The 16,297-nt window shown below is 48.8% G+C and overlaps 5 protein-coding genes across 10 annotated transcripts; 3 read left to right on the forward strand and 2 right to left on the reverse strand.

Annotated features, from left to right (window-relative positions):
• Window positions 1-1,369: 1,369 nt before the first annotated feature.
• Window positions 1,370-3,894, forward strand: TERG_03492 (uncharacterized protein). 2 transcript variants are annotated; one of them, XM_047749580.1, is made up of 5 exons: window positions 1,370-1,973; window positions 2,044-2,284; window positions 2,368-2,561; window positions 2,617-2,959; window positions 3,022-3,894. In XM_047749580.1, exons 2-5 carry the CDS (start codon window positions 2,267-2,269, stop codon window positions 3,334-3,336), a joined length of 870 nt encoding a protein of 289 aa, XP_047605956.1. In that variant the 5' UTR covers window positions 1,370-1,973; window positions 2,044-2,266; the 3' UTR covers window positions 3,337-3,894. The 2 variants fall into 2 exon arrangements, with proteins under 2 accessions (XP_047605956.1, XP_047604068.1); XM_047748094.1 differs by having other exon boundaries at window positions 1,370-2,284.
• Window positions 3,895-5,578: 1,684 nt separating this feature from the next.
• On the reverse strand, window positions 5,579-7,731 carry TERG_03493 (uncharacterized protein; the record flags this gene model as incomplete). The annotated part of the gene is made up of 2 exons (XM_047748095.1): window positions 7,380-7,731; window positions 5,579-7,303 (listed from the first exon to the last, which is right to left on the reverse strand). Exons 1-2 carry the CDS (start codon window positions 7,530-7,532, stop codon window positions 5,579-5,581), a joined length of 1,878 nt encoding a protein of 625 aa, XP_047604069.1. The 5' UTR covers window positions 7,533-7,731.
• Window positions 7,732-11,335: 3,604 nt separating this feature from the next.
• Window positions 11,336-14,058, forward strand: TERG_03494 (uncharacterized protein). Of its 3 annotated transcripts, none has more exons than XM_047749582.1 (4): window positions 11,336-11,979; window positions 12,092-13,013; window positions 13,079-13,293; window positions 13,371-14,058. In XM_047749582.1, exons 2-4 carry the CDS (start codon window positions 12,524-12,526, stop codon window positions 13,776-13,778), a joined length of 1,113 nt encoding a protein of 370 aa, XP_047605958.1. In that variant the 5' UTR covers window positions 11,336-11,979; window positions 12,092-12,523; the 3' UTR covers window positions 13,779-14,058. The 3 variants fall into 3 exon arrangements, with proteins under 3 accessions (XP_047605958.1, XP_047605957.1, XP_047604070.1); XM_047749581.1 differs by having other exon boundaries at window positions 11,336-11,820; window positions 11,897-13,013; window positions 13,371-14,038; XM_047748096.1 differs by having other exon boundaries at window positions 11,336-13,013.
• A 25-nt stretch (window positions 14,059-14,083) lies between these two features.
• Window positions 14,084-15,526, reverse strand: TERG_03495 (uncharacterized protein). Of its 3 annotated transcripts, XM_003236402.2 has the most exons (5): window positions 15,377-15,517; window positions 15,191-15,314; window positions 14,794-15,100; window positions 14,555-14,729; window positions 14,084-14,478 (listed from the first exon to the last, which is right to left on the reverse strand). In XM_003236402.2, the coding sequence occupies exons 1-5, from the start codon at window positions 15,410-15,412 to the stop codon at window positions 14,239-14,241; spliced, it is 882 nt and encodes a 293-aa protein (XP_003236450.1). In that variant the 5' UTR covers window positions 15,413-15,517; the 3' UTR covers window positions 14,084-14,238. The 3 variants fall into 3 exon arrangements, with proteins under 3 accessions (XP_003236450.1, XP_047604071.1, XP_047605959.1); XM_047748097.1 differs by having other exon boundaries at window positions 15,191-15,526; XM_047749583.1 differs by having other exon boundaries at window positions 14,084-14,729.
• Window positions 15,527-15,706: 180 nt separating this feature from the next.
• TERG_12006 (uncharacterized protein) lies at window positions 15,707-16,276 on the forward strand (the record flags this gene model as incomplete). The annotated part of the gene is made up of 1 exon (XM_003236403.2): window positions 15,707-16,276. The coding sequence occupies one exon, from the start codon at window positions 15,707-15,709 to the stop codon at window positions 16,274-16,276; it is 570 nt and encodes a 189-aa protein (XP_003236451.2).
• Between the last annotated feature and the right edge of the window lie 21 nt (window positions 16,277-16,297).

Genomic DNA, 16,297 nt, shown 5'->3' on the forward strand with positions numbered 1-16,297 from the left:
CACCGAAGCTTCTGAAGCATTGGCTGACGTCGCCAAGTGGCGCCCAGAACCCCCAGGCTGGGGTTCAAGTATAATCTGACTGGCCTTCATGCACAGAAGCAGCAAGGAGAAGAGTAAGATAAAAAAAAAACAAGAGAAAATACACAGAGCAACCTGGTGAGCTTCCAAGAACCAAGGAGTCCGCCCTTCTTATATACTTACATACGGAGTACTGACTCAGGCAGTCTTGGTGGATGATCCGAACCAGCCGACCGAACGGATTCCCACGGCGCTTTTCTTCGTTCCCCTTGACCAACTCTCGTTGACGTTGACCAGCAGACGGGAAGACCAGGGATGAACTCCCGAACTGCAGCAATTCCGAGTTCTTCTTTAGACGCTATTCTCGGGTTGTGTCGTGTTTGCTTTGTCGGTCGTGTTCTTGTGAGTGCAAACGCTTGTTCTCTAAACGGAAAATAGGCGTAACACTACCTTTGGGGAGCTGATCATGATTCATTATTTTCCTCAGTCAAAGATACGGAGCCATCCTCTTACAGACGGAGAAGCGGAGTTTAGGTCTTTGTGGTAAGTGTAGACGCGGGAGACGATCATAGCTATCCTTCACGCATCTGCTTTCTACCTCTGACGCCTGAAGATATGCCCTTGGCCGAAACTGGCCTATTCTGATTGACTCGATTTCCATCAATATCCAAGTCGGCTGGAGCACACCACATGTAGGTAACAATCAGGCATCACCATCCTTCTAGAAGCTAGAGAAGGCCCTTGAGCAACCTCCAAGGCCGTGGCATCACATCACGTGGAGTCGTAACCTCGCTGCAAATCAAACTGAGATTGTTGTCCGAGACGACTGTGGTGGAGGCTAAGTCCCTGGCTTAGCGTGCTATCTATAGCCCGCTTGCCAACCATGTGGAGGAACCTCTCCAGCAAAATGTGGAACCGAAATTGAATGGGATAAAGTTGAAACAGCAGACTTTTTAAAGCTTGAGCCTAACGACCCCGCCACAAACTTCGATGTAAGCCGAGTCTGCCACCCCCGTACGGGTACCCCTAGTTTATCCCCATGGGATGCAAAAAAAAGGGCAAAAAGAAGCAAAGTGATTATAAAAAAAAGCAAAGCTGTAGAAGGAACATCCTCAAAAAAGAAAAAAGCACCAAAAAGGATTGCATTGCAAAAAAAAAAAAAAAAAAAAAAAAAGGAACAAACTCCAACAGGGTCCGAAATAGAGCTCTATGCTCCAATTTTTTCCTTTCTGGCTGATTTAATGAGACAAACATTAGGTGTCTCATACGATTCTTCCTCGCAACGAAGTTGCTCTTGAATGTACTTGGTCTTCCTTAGCACTCGGCTTCTTCTTCTTTCCCTGGCTATCTTTGCTTTTCCCTTCGATCTTTTGGCCTTCTCTCGGCCGCTCTGGGCCAAAAGCTGTGAGCAGCGTTTCCGCGGGCCGACATACTGTTTCAATCCGACCACCAGAGACCAAGAATGGTATTGGTAGAGGAACCAGGGTGGAGAGGGGGGAGCGTAGCTAGGCGCATGATAGGCCCTGCCTGGCGGATACCAGTGGCCTTAGCCTTAGCCACGTTCAATACGGAGGCTAAATATATATATTTATCTTCCTTCCACTGCCAACAGATTTTACATAAATAACCACTCCTACAGCCCGTCAACAACAGTTCTGTAGATCAGAATTCATATCCACTCCTTTTTGAGGATAACAAGTTATCCAACCTCCTTCCAACCACCCATCGACCGTCGGGGGTTCAAACGGGGGATTTCATCTCATTTGCGTTGACGCAATTCAAAAAGTTGGGAGAGTCTTTCGCACCGGAAATACATACATACGCACACAAAATGAAGTACAGCACAGTGTTGGTGGCCGCGCTTGCTGCCATAGCAGATGCTACTATCCCCATTCCTAAGGGCGGAGTTCCTGGCCAACCCATCCAGGAGAGCGGAAAGGGAGCTGTCTTTTCTGGTATGATATTCCAGCCTTCACTTACCCTACCAACGTTGCAGAAGGTCATTTTGCTGATTTCGAATGTCAGGTGGTACCAACAATCAGCTTGACCTCCAGAATCCAAGCAATATCGGCGGTCAGCCAGCAACTGACAATGGCCTTGTTCCCAACATGAAATGGAGTTTCTCCCTATCCAAGACAACGGATTGGTGGGATGGCGGTTGGATCCGTGAGCAGGTCATCCAGGATTCTACACCAGTCATGACATCGCCGGTGCCCAAGTCCATTTGATTAAAGGCGGTATCCGACAGATGCACTGGCACAGAGTTGTATGTTCAACCCATTTTCATCTTTCGTCCTTTTTGCAACCTGTATCAGACGACAATTGTATACTGAGACTTTTATCTTCTAGGCTGAATGGGCCTACATCTACGCTGGTTCATTCCTAATATCTGCCGTCACTGAGGATGGCCAGTTCCAGCTCGACAAGCTCGGAGTTGGTGATATGTACTACTTCCCCAAGGGAGCTGCTCACTCTCTCCAGGGACTCGAGGACGAGAACGAGATCTTGCTGATCTTCGATGACGGTGACTTCGACCGTGTCGGGTATGCTTTTAAGCAATCCCTTAATGTCAATCGCATGCGACTAACTGCTTCTTAGAACCACCTTCATGGTTGCCGACTGGATTTCACACACACCAAAGGACGTTCTGGCCAAGAACTTCGGTGTCCCACCGAGTACCTTCGACAAGACCTACAACCCCGACCTCGCCCTCATCAACTCTACCATTAGCACCAAAACTGTCGAAGGTGGCAAGGGCGCTCTCACTGGCAACAGCTCCTACACCTTCCATATCTCCAATGCTCCAGAAATCCAGGTTCCCGGTGGTGGTGGTACCATCCAAATTGTTGACTCGAAGAACTTCCCTGTCTCCAAGACCATTGCTTGTGCCGTTGTCCGCCTAAAGCCTGGTGGCATGCGCGAGCTTCACTGGCACCCAACTGTAAGCTTATCTTTATATGCTTTTACCCCTACTTCAATCTCATCTAACCATTTATCATACAGGCTGAGGAGTGGCTCTACTTCCACAGCGGAAACGCCCGTGCTACTGTCTACATCGGTGGTGGTCTTGCCCGAACCTTCGACTTCACCGCTGGTGATGCCGGTGTTTTCCCAGACAACTCTGGCCACTATATTGAGAACACCTCTAAGACCGAGGAGCTTATCTACCTTGAACTATACAAGGCCGACCGTGTCGCTGACGTCTCCCTCAGCCAATGGCTCGCCCTTACTCCTTCAGACATCGCTGCTGCCGCCATCAATGTACCAATCGAGGTCATTGAGCAGATCAAGAAGGACAAGCAGTACATCGTCTCCTAAACGTGACACACGCGGAGGTGCAGGCACCTCAGACTACCCTCTGAGAACAAACACCTTCATTTTTACTTCCCTGTAATTTTTTTTTATCAACCCTTTCTCTCATACCCGCCACCTGTCCGGCCTGGATACACTAATGACTACACTCTCACCCCTCGATGGTTTTCTTTTCTCTGACATATCTTGCCTGCACATAAGCTGTTTTGTCTGCTGCTGGTACAACCTCTTTCCCTTTTCCTCTGCCTATATATATCCTTTCTGTTCATATTACGTCTATTAGATCTGCACATAGCCGACCGCTTGTCTTCTCGTCTATATGTCTCTGAGCAACTTGCATACGCTCTCCATCTCCCTACCTTTCTTTATCCTTTTTATTTTTTTAGAACCAAAACGAGAAAAAATACTCAAAAATACTCAAAAAAATGAACGTTCCAAGTATTCAGCACATAGAATCAAATTACCATGTCTTACCATTCGAGAGAAAAAGGCAATCTTGCCTTTCAACGGCGCATACAAAGCAAACCATGGGTACACACCCCTTTTCAGCTCCCAAAGGCACCTGCGTCTCCTCTTTTTTTTTTTTTTTTCTCCTTTCTTTTTCGTGTGAACAAGCTCTTCACTATCCTGCAACCTTCCTGTTGAAAAGTGCGGTGTACATGTACAAGCTTTGCTATCTTCCGGCTTCGATGCTCGGCAGCAGAGGCAAAGTACCCGGGACCTCCGTGTACTTGATCGAGGCGCATATCAACCCGTCAGCCTTGTTGTTCATAACGCCCCGTCAAACACGCAGCTTTACCGTCCCATGACGAAGCCGCATCTATCAAAACACTACAGGCCAGCAAAAAGCAAAAGAAAGCAGGCCGACTCCTTCGACACAGTCATCGCTAAACGGAGTACCTCCGTTGGGTACGACGTGTTCCTCCCAGCCTCAAGGGCAAGCCGAACGCTTGTATCTATTTCTGGCTACGGGATCGCGGTACCCAATAGCACAGAAGAGAGCAAAGCCGCCTCGTATATCGAGCTCCCACGTCTCCATCTGGCTGGTCTCCAGGCTCCTCCTCCTGCTGAGGATCGGGGCCATCCAGCTGTCTCCGTCTCTCTGTGACTCAAGGCTCAAGGCGGAGTCGCATTCTGAGCAGCCGCATCAGACCAGAGCAAGGCCAGACAGCAAACCAGAGGGCGGCTCCTCGTCCTGCCTTGCTAGGTTACAGCTCGATATTTCTCCGCTGTTAATCCTCTGCTGACCTTGCCACCGAAACTCTCCCGCAGAGGAGAGGCCAGACAGACGCCTGACAGAATGAACTGCCGGACCATGCACCTCCTAACTACGTTTAATTGACGGAGGCCTCATCCAGGGCCCGAATATCAAGGATCACGGACAGCTTCTCAGTTTATGCTGACTGCAGGAGGCCATGCAAGAGATGCCGAGCGTACATCAGCGTGTACATGCATGGATGTGTGTCTGTTGTGATTATTCTGTATAACCCATCCCAGGGGACAAGGATAGGCGTGGAGATGCATGTACATGTAGGCGCAGAGAGACAGCAATGTCGTTACGAGGAAGCAGCCCGTAGCTGCGCTGGGATAGGTTTACATCCACAAGGAACGATGCTTATCTTTTCAGGTCCCCCGAGGAAGAGAGAGACAAAACAAGCCATGTAGAGGAAAAATACGATCATGCAGCAGCAGGCGATGAGGAGGTTGGTTGCGTCCCAATACGTCTGGCATGGCAGTGCTGGGATCTTTTGATGGTGGCCTGAGAGGCCTGACCCACAGTTAATACTTCTGGGACAATATCATTCTGGTTCAACAATCAATTTGTTATAGAAACAACTATGGTGTATAGTTAATAAGTAGAGAACAAGTATGAAGTAACTATGGTCGGCACCCTCGAACTCCTCATAAACGATCCATCCAAACACGTACCTGGCATCCTAGCGTCATCGAACACGTTAACCGTCAAGCATCAAGCATCTGTGAAATCTGTAACCCCTTCTTCCTCCTTCGCTTCCCCACACTTCTCATCTTCGTCCGGCCGAAAATCATACTTAACCCTGTCATGATCGAACATCAATATCAAAAAAGGAAAAAAGAAAGAAAAAAAACATGGTAGGAGATATAAAAAGAAACATGTGTCAAAGCAAGTATCAAGACGTTGCAGATATCCACGGCAAACCTCGGGGACTTGCATCTCTTTCCCCCTTCCTTCTCACCATCTCACCCCTACCTACCGGACCGCAGTCCCTCACAAACCCTTCCACCGTGCCCAGCCCGCAGCTTTAATTTCCTTCGATTTTGAAGGTTGATGGCCTCCTTTGTTCTTGGACGGGGATGATTCACTCTCATCTTGAATGAGGTCACCACCCCTCCCTTCTTCTGCAACTTTCCCACTAACCTCACGACGGCGGCCGACTCCCAAGCCGGCTAGATAATTTCCGTACCCTGGCGAGCCGGAACCTAGATCTGGGCCAAGGTCGATGCCAGTGTTGCTAACAACTCGTCCTTTGCGGTCAGTCTCGCCTTTGCCGATAGGCGACTCAAAGTTGTCATCAGCGTCATCAGTCTCTCCTCGGAGAGACTCGTAAGCTGACACTCGGCCGCTCTTACGTCTCCAGCGGGATGACAGTTTCTTGTTGCTACCAGGGGACGGAGTGTTCTTTGCAAGTTCCCCGTACGAGCGTGACTTGCTACCAGGTGTAGCTTTAGAAGGGGTGGCAGATGGGTTTGGAAGGTTGGAAAGTACCTCGCGACGGACATCGCTTCGAGCAGCTTCCTTGCTCTCTTCCTCTGGATCCAATGGGCGGGGAGTTGGCGGATTCATGGACAGTGGGTTCACCTCCAGACCAGAATTGTGATTGAACTGTTCAGTTTTGCCCTTGGAATAATAACGCTCGCCCTGGCTTTGTTGATACCCGAACATATTTTCTGGTCCGTTGGGATTAAGGATTGCCTCGTCTTCATCGTCGTCGTCGTCATCTACGGCAGCGTATACTCCTCGGTGTCGTAGAACAGTACCGCTTCGTTGAATCAGGTCATCATCTCCCTCGAAATTATCATCCCAGATTGCATCTTCATTGTCCAGCGCTGGATTACCGACGGGATCTCTGAATGGCGAAGCCTCTTGAGCGTTCAGCTCAGGTGATGGAGGATTTGAAGGATACGCCTCCCAGTTAGAAGATACGCTTGGACCACGGTTCTGAATATCTACAGACGATGGTCGGGATTGTGCGGTGGGAGGCGGAGTATGGAAGACAGCAGACTGGGGCCTGGATGAACCGTTTCCTCTCCCCCTGACCGTAGTGCGGGAAATGGGTGTTTTGGGGCGACTAGATTCCTCATACTGGCGAATTTGCTGGCTTGGGAGATCAGAACGCGAGTGACGGTGCGACTTAGCAGAGTAGTATGACGACCGATCATCTCCGTGCTTGTGGGGCTGGGTGCCCGTGAGAGTCACTCCGGAATCGGTCCTTGTGTGCGCAAATGGCACCGTGCGAGTAGCTGGCAGGATGGTGTTGTATGGATCCGTCTCAGATGAGCCAATTGTGCTCTGGCTAAGATGCTTTTCGGCTATCTCAGATCTGGTGCGCTTATGCGGACGGGCAGTTAAGTTATCTTCCAACGGGTTCATGTCTGGTGGCAACTTGGTTATCTTGCGGAACACCACCGCCAGATAGATATCCACAATCAACGACGCGATATGGAACCCGCCAACCGTTGTGGCAATGAGCACCGTGGCATAGATGATCTTCGCATTGGCATTGTCGTTTCCAAACAGTGTCTTCCAACCATAACTTTTCGATTGATGTTCCGTTCGCGAGATTAAGGCAGTGAATACGTAGAAAGGAACCAGGCCAGCGTCAAGTACTGCTGCAAAGAGCATGTAACTTGCCGTGGAACCAGGCGTACGGGAGGTAGCAGATCGACAAAGATGGAAAACCGCGTAGATCGTGTGCACCATTGAAACCGCGGGCTAGTTATAGGGTTGTTAGGCGGTGGATGATAAAGAAAATGTTGAATATATATAAAAAAAGGCAGCATCAACCTACCCCTACCCGGATAATCCATGCTACCTGGGTTGTCGTGTTGTTGATACAGATAACGCAGAAGAGCATTCCCATAACCCCAATGAGGGTTAAAGCTCGCAAAACAAGCTGGAAAATTCGAGCATACTTGACGTATTTCTTAATATTCGGGCTCATATTTGTGATGGGTTTTCTTCCGGTTGGAAGGACCGCGTACTAGCAGGTTCAGATGTTAGATTTCTTCCAGGCTGAAACATATAAGCAGAAGAGCAATGTTAGTTACCGAGTCCGGATGCTGGTTGAAATTGACCAAGGGCCCATCTTTCTTTGGCTTCTGCGGCCGAGGAGCCCAGCTGTTCAGCGTAACAGCCTTGGGGTTGAAGTCAGCAACCTGTGCGGACTTGGGATAGAGAGATGGCGGGTCGTAGAGAAACGGCGGCTCGATCTTCCCCATGGCCACTGCTGTAAAATTGCAAGCATATACTAAGGAATGTCTGGCTGTAGAGATGCTGATGCCGTTGTTTGTTGAAACAACATGGCTGCTGTCTTCAGGATCGCGGGCCGAACAAAAACACAGCCGTCAGGATTGTTGCCACGGCAACAAGCGCCTCATCCGCTCGCTCCCAGCCTCAACGTTTAGCCGCGCGATTAGCGTTGCAACTAGTAAGCTCGACAGGCATCTGGCCGTCCACGAAATAGGTATCCATCTCGACTCTGCGGTGCAATGAGATGATGGCAGTGATATTGGTGATGATGATGTTGTAGTTGTTGTTTGTACGTGGTCGTCAGATTAAGCTTATCAGATCGAGTTGACTAAAAGTGTTATTCAAAGACGGTTATTACAACGTCGTTCGCCCAACTCTAGCGCTACTACGAGTAGTTTACGACTACTGTCACAGAAGACCCAAGAGTCGACTGGCTACTCAGTACGTGCCTTGCTGGTCTCTACCATTGGCTATATTTAGAGGCGCACAGCTGGTCCTCGGAAGTGGAGATGCTGGAGACACTGGAGATGCTGGAACAAATCGACCACCGCACGGAAACGGCCTGGAGAAGCCAACGAGAAGACGGACCCGGAAGACCTCGTTGGAGTGCGCTGTAACGGTCGTGAGATCTGTGGAGTTTTGCGAACCGATTAGATCCCTTCGACCGTACCCGCAAGAACGTGTACGGCTCCATCAGAGTGCTCGACGTCGCATTCCTGACCAAGTTCTTCTTCTTGACCGCGTCAGCTCATGTCACTAGTAATTCGTCAGCAAAACCAGTCTAGATGTTTGCCGCAATATATTTTGGGCCTTCCAGGGTTGTTACAAACGATACGTATACATTCGTGGCAGCGTGGGAGGACCCCCCTAGCACTGTTAGAGAATATAGAGACGAGCAAGTCTACAGAGCATGCACATCCCAGAGCCTCAGTTTACGAGCGGGAACCGCGTGGCAATGATTCGCAGGAGATATTTTGCACTGACGGATTAAGCAAAAGCTTCCCGTGCGATATCATTTACGACAAGCGGGTTGTTATACCCCATTTGATTGAAACAAACGAGAGGACGGGAAAAAAAAAAAAAAGCGCCTGCTTTGAGATATCCAGGAATTTTGACCATAAGTTACCAGCACGTCGGTCAAGCATGTCACATCAGTGACTTCTGCGACTGCCCACCAATTTTTCAACTTTTGAGGCATCGCAGGTTTCAAAGGCAACGCTTGTTTATATCTGACGTAAGGTCCGTGGACTGGGATGGATGATCTACGAAATCCCAGTCGATATCATCACGCATATAATAACCTCTCTCCTGATAATCTCGGCCACGGCTTGAGACACACCACGGAATCCCGACCGAAAATAGTGTTAATATCAGCCAGGTATCCATTGCTATAGGACCGGGTATGTGGATTAACACAGCAATTTACCGGTTTGAATCCTTGACAGGGAATCGAAAGCAAGGGTCTCCCTACCGGCCAATATACTTACACACAAGCGATTCAGACCCCTGATGGCACATACTTTAGTTCGTGGTCAGACCAACAAACTTGGGGTTCGTGTCAAGGAATACAACTGTCAACTACCTTCTAGCCAAAAGAGAAAGAAAAGAAAAGGAGAAGCAACGGAGTGAGAAAAATGGGGAAGATGCTTGGATAAAGACACGTAACCTCATCCACCAAAAATACCTTGGTTGAATGTTGAATAGTTATGAGATTTCAATTCCCAAAACATACGCGCAAACCACTCAATATATTACAAAATTTGCAACTCCGCCGTTGCGTTGGCCCGGCCGTTGGCTCTCCCGCTATTAGCTGCAAGTCAAGGCCCGACCCTGTTTTTATGGAGCAGCCATCTACATCCTTTAAGTATATCGATCGCTAGTTTATGATTATCGGCCGATTCTGCCTCCATTGACAACCAACCCTCAGGGTATACCAGAAGATGACCGTTTAAGTACGCATCTTTTCAAGATCACCCGCAAATCTCTTGGTATATTTGCATACATACGTGACGTGAGTTCCGTGTATCCCATGAGGCCTTGACTTGTCGCCTCCTGGGCAGAAATCCGGGGAATATGGCCAGGTTACAAACATTCGGAGTCATCCCTCTTTTCCAAACAACCTGTAACAACAGAGGCCAGCGTCGGGCTCAAGGGGTTGAGAGCACTGGCCTCCCAAGCCTCTCTCGACCGAGTTCAAGGGAAACGGCTAACTATTCTGAAAAATAGGCCCATGTTTTGGTTTCTGACGTTTGAGGTTCTCAAAGTGGCTGGCCTCTTTTAGGACAATAATAATGTTGGGTACTCTGTAGAAAGGGTGGGTTTGGGAGCGAAATCGAACCACTTTTTGGCTTTTCGAGATTGACTCCGAGAAAGAACCTGCATCCTGCATAGTTTATACGGAGACCCCGTGTAACTGCTCTGATGTATGTTTGCACCGAAGTCCCCTGTGCACATCCACACCCCCAGGAAGACTCGGGCAGCGGTGGGTTTTATTTTTAGAACTTCGGGTAGGATGGCCCTGTTCAGAGGTTTATGCAACCTGTGATGCACAAATGTACGATTCTGGGGGGTTCATACGCACACATAGGGTCATTAACAACGGACATATACGCCTGACTGATTCTATATTCAGCATCCGGATATGCAAGAGAACGGGGAATGGCCAACGCCAGCGGAGGATATTCGATGCGAGAACCTAGAATAAATTGGTCATGGTTACGTACCAGAATCGATCCCTGGAACAATCGCCTTCCTCTTTGGCAAACGGACAACATCTCAAACAAACCATGTATCAATATCGCAACGTGAGGGCAGGAATGTAACTAGTCGCATCTCATCCTAGCAAGATGAGCTGTCTGTCGGCTCTGCCGCCAAAACGATTTCAGACAAACCCTGCATCGCTCCGCTGATCAGCCGGAATTGAAGGCCTTCTTCCACGCTGTCTAACAGGCTCTCTTTTGTCTGATCCGCGCTGCTGGCCGCCACAAATCCTTCGTTTGTCGCCAGGAGAACCATTGGACACAACGCATCAACAATATCTGCACTGTCCCTTTTTTTTTTTCCTTTGAGCAAGCACCTTGCTATACTGCGAGAAACTCTTGCCTGCTGGACGGACGGCTCCCTACAGCTCGTTAGCTCGCTCTCTGCCTGCCTTCATGAGGGCCTGATTGCTTTGAATTTCTATCTCACAACTCAGCAATAGCATTATATTGACTTAGTCACTGTCCAAACACTCTTCTGTCAGCCAAACGGGGAGCTAACGAAGCTCTGCTCCGCGCATGATATTCGACTCTTAATATTTCAAATTTCAATTTCACTGCGCCAAGTCGGCAACGAGACTGACTTAACTAGCGAGCTGCTGGATGGCGGCAGGCGGCAGGCGGCAGCATGTCAGAAGTAACGAAAGATGGCCTTACAATGATAGGTATTTCTTCTTTCCCGTACATCGCCTTCGAGTCATGAACAGTCGATGCCATTCGTTGATTTCCTCCAAAGGCCCGGAGTGTCCCTGTTCTCCGGCGTTTCTACAGACTAACTTAGCTTGCGGAACCAAATTCTAGTTAGCCTCCTCTTGAAATTTTTTTCCCTCCCTGACTTCCCTTTGATATTTGTTACGTTCTCTCATAGCGCGTATATTGATTCACTGCGACGGAACAGTGAATAAAATGGTCAGTGAAAGACAGCTCTTCCCGGCTTAGTATATCTTTTTTTTTTTGCCTTGCTTTTGCTTGTTTGCTCGTTTGTCCCTGGCCTGCTCCCTTTATCGCACAGTACACTTTCTCCTCGTCTTCAGCATAGCCGGTTGATTTAGAGAGATATCGTGTATTATTCCACCATTATGCTAAGAACAAACTCTACTAAAAAGGCCTTTACGTGCTTTTACTGGGTAAATGGAGGCTGCAAACACAGCGCCGACCAATGCAAGTTTGTCCATGAATATACCGATCGGGTTGCTAAGCCGCCAAAGCCCCCTCGATATGGTGAGAAAAGAGAGGAACCCCCTATAGCTCTACCATCCGGCGGCCTGTTTACGCAGTTTTTCTCACTGTCTTTTAGCATCAGCGTGGCGAGAGGACAGGCCTGAGACGAAGAATCTTATAGATCTGCTGTCTGCTGGAAGCGAGACCAGCGATTCAAAGGTATTGTTGACAGCGCATCAAGTGATGTTTACCCCCTTTCCATGTAAACAGATGATTGAAATGAAACCATTCTTACACCATGGGCGGGAACCATTCTTTTCGGAATATCTAGGAGCTTGACTCGGTTGATACCTCTAATCAGACTGCTGAGGCTACCCGGCCTTCGCAGATTGTGTGTCGGGCGATTGAGTCCGGACACGACTATGACCTTATCAAAGAGCTTCTCACAAACTACTCCCAGTCGGGGGGCGGTGATACCATCTCGCCAGAAGAGAAATTGGACATACTGCTGTCAGTCATAGCATGTAGCCGGACGGACCTTGTTGACCTGGTTATTGAGAATGGAGCAGATCCCAATGGGACGGTACACAATTCTGAAATCCCCTTGCTTGCATCAGCCATATTGAACAGAAACTCAACTTCAGTCTCGATTGTCAAGTTGCTTTTGGCCGCGGGCGCTGATCCAAATTCTATTCCCAAGTCTCTTTGGGAACACGGAGTCTTCACATACCAGAGCCCTGAACCAGACGATGATGATGAGCTCATGGATTCCGGATTGAAAGCGTTGAAAGATACCCTTGAAGAAAGTGTCAACGTTTCAATCAGGCACTGTCTTTTCCAGGCTACTAGGACTTTACCGCCTCTCCCGGCAAGCGTTGAGATGTACCTACTGCCGTTTATCAAAAGAATAACGCGTGCAGAACACTTGTTGATTGGGCAGAGAACAGCGATTAAGTGGGTGAGGATGTTTATAATCATGAAGTTCATGACACGAACAAACTCTCCCCTGGTTATGGCGTTTGTTGGACCAGCAGGTCATGGCAAGTCGAGTCTTGCCAAAGAACTGGGTACATTCATACCAATCTCCAACCTGCAGAGGGTAGATCCAGATCCAGGTGAAGGTGAAGATGAAGAGCTGTCGAATGACACAAGCCCTACGAACGCACCTGGTGAGCTGGAAGTTATCTTTGTTGACAAGGGTGATAAAGCCGAGTACCAGCGGGTACTCTCCTTTTTAGAAGGAGAAGATGCATGTGAGTAGTTTTGATACGATGCTCTTGTTGATGTATAATCGATCCAATGCTAATTATGTCTATAGGGTACTACCTAAGTGAAGGAGAGAAGGTTATAATTGACCGATCAAATACCTTGTGTATTATTGCTGCCTCTAGTGGGGAGGACAAGGTAATGGAATATTATGACCTCAACTCGAGAGAGCTCGAAGTAGAGCTTGCAGACACGGCAAACTGGGAGTCTCGCCTACACCGCGAACTAGAGCTTTTTGTTGCGAATGACCTAGAAAAGGAGATAGGAGTAAGGACCAATCAGCCCAATATCATTCCCCCGTATCTGGATGTCCCATCAAAATGCTTACTAGCAAAATAATTTAGACATCTCTCGCAGGGCATGTATCGTGCTACATCCCGTTCACCCCATTCTCCAAGACGGAAGCAGCCGTTCTCGCACACTCATATCTCTTAAAGGCCACTGATAGCCTGGCTGAGTTCCATGACTCCCTGCATCATGCCAAACTGGGCGAATCAGACAATGTCACATTCATCCTGGACGCCCAAGTTGAAGCTTGTGACAACCTGGCTACTACTGTCTACGTTATCAAACTTGGTGCTCGCTCCATCGAGCAAGGGGTATTCAAAGCCGTTCAATCCCAGATGGTACAGCACTACCTGAAATCCGATTTACTGAAGGAGAACCGTGGCCAGGGTGAAAATGTGACCAATGCTAGCGATAGGTGCGTCACTATTACTGTAGGAGAAGATTTTGCTATTAGGCTGGAGTGAAGAGATGGAAATGAGGAAAGGAAAGCAAGTAAAATAATTCTGGGATGGTAATTGAGCATTATGCATGGCATCACGGTAATGTCTAGGACTCTCTAGTTTAAATTTCAATATTTGGGTGATGCTTTGTGGTTTCTTACGGAAGCAATTGGGAATTAATCAAAAAGTTGGTTGATGCAAGTAAGATCGAAGTGACTAGGAAGAGAACCTGTAGGACTGGGATGGCCGCTAGAGACATGCATGTCTACCACCCCTTGTACCATGATATCAGAGCGTGATTAAAGCTTAAAAAAAAAAAAAAAACAAGCTCCATATGGCCAGGGCAGTAAATTAAGATAAGACACATAAATTAGCATTTGAGAAGCGAAATAGGTGAACAGGGAGGGCATAAATTGGTGACTTCGAGATAAAAAGAAAAGAACAGAGAAGAGAAGAAGGAAATGGTAATATCAACATGTATATCCTAAGAGAAATCTTCCCCTGTTTCCTCGATATTATTTTTTATTCGGAGGAATATCGCCGTCTTCCACTTATCTAGCTTGCTCAGCTGATCGTATTCGTAGAGTCTATCTCCAAAGGCATCCGTGTCCCCCTGCTCAACGGCCTGAGTTAGGTCTGTGAGGAGTGCAAACTCTCGTGTGCCTTGGAATGAGTTGTCGAGCTCAGTGTAATTTTGGAGAGCACGGTTAGTAGCAACAAGGTCCTGTCAGGGAGTGGTCCATTCGTCAGCTATATTGAACTGCAGCTGTTGGCAGGGTGGAGGATGCATAATACGATACCTTTGAGGCGAGGTGGCACATAGTAGCTTTCATGAAGTATTCCTTTACGGACCACTTCATCAAGTTATTGTTTATTGATGACTTGGCCACTTTCTCGAAATTGGCAACTGCTTTGGCGTAATCGCCCTTTAAAGCAGCGAGGTCTGCAACCTTAAGGAAATGCTTGTTGGCGAGACTGATTGTAGGATGTTAGAGAGCTGAATCCCGGTACATATAGATATGGGGAAATGAACACATACGCTTCGGCATTATCGCCCTCGAACCACTCGGCTGCCTTCTCATAAGCTGCAAGAGCTCTGGTCTCGTCTCCGATTTCAACCTCGAACACCTCGGCGAGGTTCTGCTGGTGAGATGCAGCTCGTCTAAAGTTTCCGGTACTTATGTAGTGTTGTATAGCAGTCTGAAGCACTCTGGCAGCGTCCTCTGGGTCACTCTTCCGGTATACCTTGAAGGCCTCTGTGAGTGTGTTTGCGGCGTCTCCTGGCTCGTTTAGGTTCAAGGTAAATATAGCGGCAGCCTTCTCAAATGCAGCTCCCGCCTCCTTGTCTATCAAAGTTCAACCGTTAGCTGGCTTCTCTCTGCCAGCTGTGTACTGGACGGGCTGTTGCATAAAACTTCAACGTGGGGGAGACGGACTCATTTTTTGTACTCTAAAGCAGTTTGCGGCCTGTGTGTATAGATCTGCGGCATTCTCAAACTTCTCCGTCTTGTTTCCAAAGAAACTGAAGCCTCCAGAAGCGCTCTGGAGGGCTTTGTCTGCCTGAAGAGCGAGCGTTAGCAGGCATAGACGCAGTGTCTTCGCGGGGTATTCTGGCCACATACCTTCTGCAGAAGCACCCGGGGATCCTGTTCCGACATTTCTGCAGCAGTCTCTGGCCTCTTTCTGAGCTATACAAGCCTTCAGGATGTCCTCTCGTGTCAACGGATGTTGTTTTGGTGTAGAGCTGAGTCCGTCTATGTCTGGTCGTTGCGGGTTAAAAAAAGGACCCAGCAAAGCCGCCGGGCGAAGTTTGGGGTGACGTTTTTGGCCAAGCCTCGCCAGACTCTTTTTCTCAGCCTTCAACGTCCTTTATTTTTTGCTCCCAAAACACAACACGGCTCTCTTATTCTACGGACTCGCTACACTGACGGTGATTAATATATGCAATTACGATGGTGGCATGTCCAGCGCTCCGAAGAGCCCTGATACGGGCCAATTGGCTGGTCAAGAGCCCTGCAGCCGGCCCAGCTTACTACTCAACTGCGGCGCCTACGGACGTGAGCGCGCTCCTCTCCAAGCCAACGTGGTCCGTCAAGTCGCTTCTGCCTGCTTCTCAACAAGAGGACGATGCCGGGATCTCGCCGAAGCAGCTCAGACACCTGCTTCGACTCGCTGCCCTCCCACAGCCCGCCTCGCAGGCCGAAGAAGACGAGATGCTCAAGACGTTGGCGTCACAGATACATTTCGTGAAGGAGATACAACAGGTCGACACCACGGGTGTGACTCCGCTGCGCAGCATACGTGACGAAACCGCCGACGCTCAGAAGGAGAATACAATCGATCTGGCTCTGTTAAAGTCCGCGTTGGAACGGGAGGAATTCGTTGGCCGGACCAGGCGCATTCGTCGTAAACCTGCCGAGAAACTAGAAAAGCCAGACGGCGAGACGTGGGATGGAGACGCCCTCAAGGCCGCCAGCAAGACCATGGGCCGCTACTTTGTCGTCCAGACCGGCTCTGACTAGTTCTTCTCTTCGTCCTCGCTG

This window comes from Trichophyton rubrum (assembly GCF_000151425.1).
Source record: "Trichophyton rubrum CBS 118892 genomic scaffold supercont2.3, whole genome shotgun sequence".
Taxonomy (NCBI): Eukaryota; Fungi; Ascomycota; class Eurotiomycetes; order Onygenales; family Arthrodermataceae; genus Trichophyton; species Trichophyton rubrum.

Excerpts from the sequence above, each read along its gene's own strand:
- TERG_03494 (XM_047748096.1), top strand. The coding sequence starts at position 12,524 with ATGGATTCCGGATTGAAAGCGTTGAAAGATACCCTTGAAGAAAGTGTC. Across the intron at positions 13,014-13,078 it reads TTTAGAAGGAGAAGATGCAT|GGTACTACCTAAGTGAAGGA; the intron begins GTGAGTAGTTTT and ends TTATGTCTATAG. Across the intron at positions 13,294-13,370 it reads ACCTAGAAAAGGAGATAGGA|ACATCTCTCGCAGGGCATGT; the intron begins GTAAGGACCAAT and ends AAAATAATTTAG.
- TERG_03495 (XM_047748097.1), bottom strand. The coding sequence starts at position 15,374 with ATGTGGCCAGAATACCCCGCGAAGACACTGCGTCTATGCCTGCTAACG. Across the intron at positions 15,101-15,190 it reads CTTTAGAGTACAAAAAATGA|ACAAGGAGGCGGGAGCTGCA; the intron begins GTCCGTCTCCCC and ends GAACTTTGATAG. Across the intron at positions 14,730-14,793 it reads GAGGGCGATAATGCCGAAGC|TCTCGCCAACAAGCATTTCC; the intron begins GTATGTGTTCAT and ends TCCTACAATCAG.
- TERG_03492 (XM_047748094.1), top strand. Across the intron at positions 2,562-2,616 it reads GGTGACTTCGACCGTGTCGG|AACCACCTTCATGGTTGCCG; the intron begins GTATGCTTTTAA and ends ACTGCTTCTTAG. Across the intron at positions 2,960-3,021 it reads AGCTTCACTGGCACCCAACT|GCTGAGGAGTGGCTCTACTT; the intron begins GTAAGCTTATCT and ends TTTATCATACAG.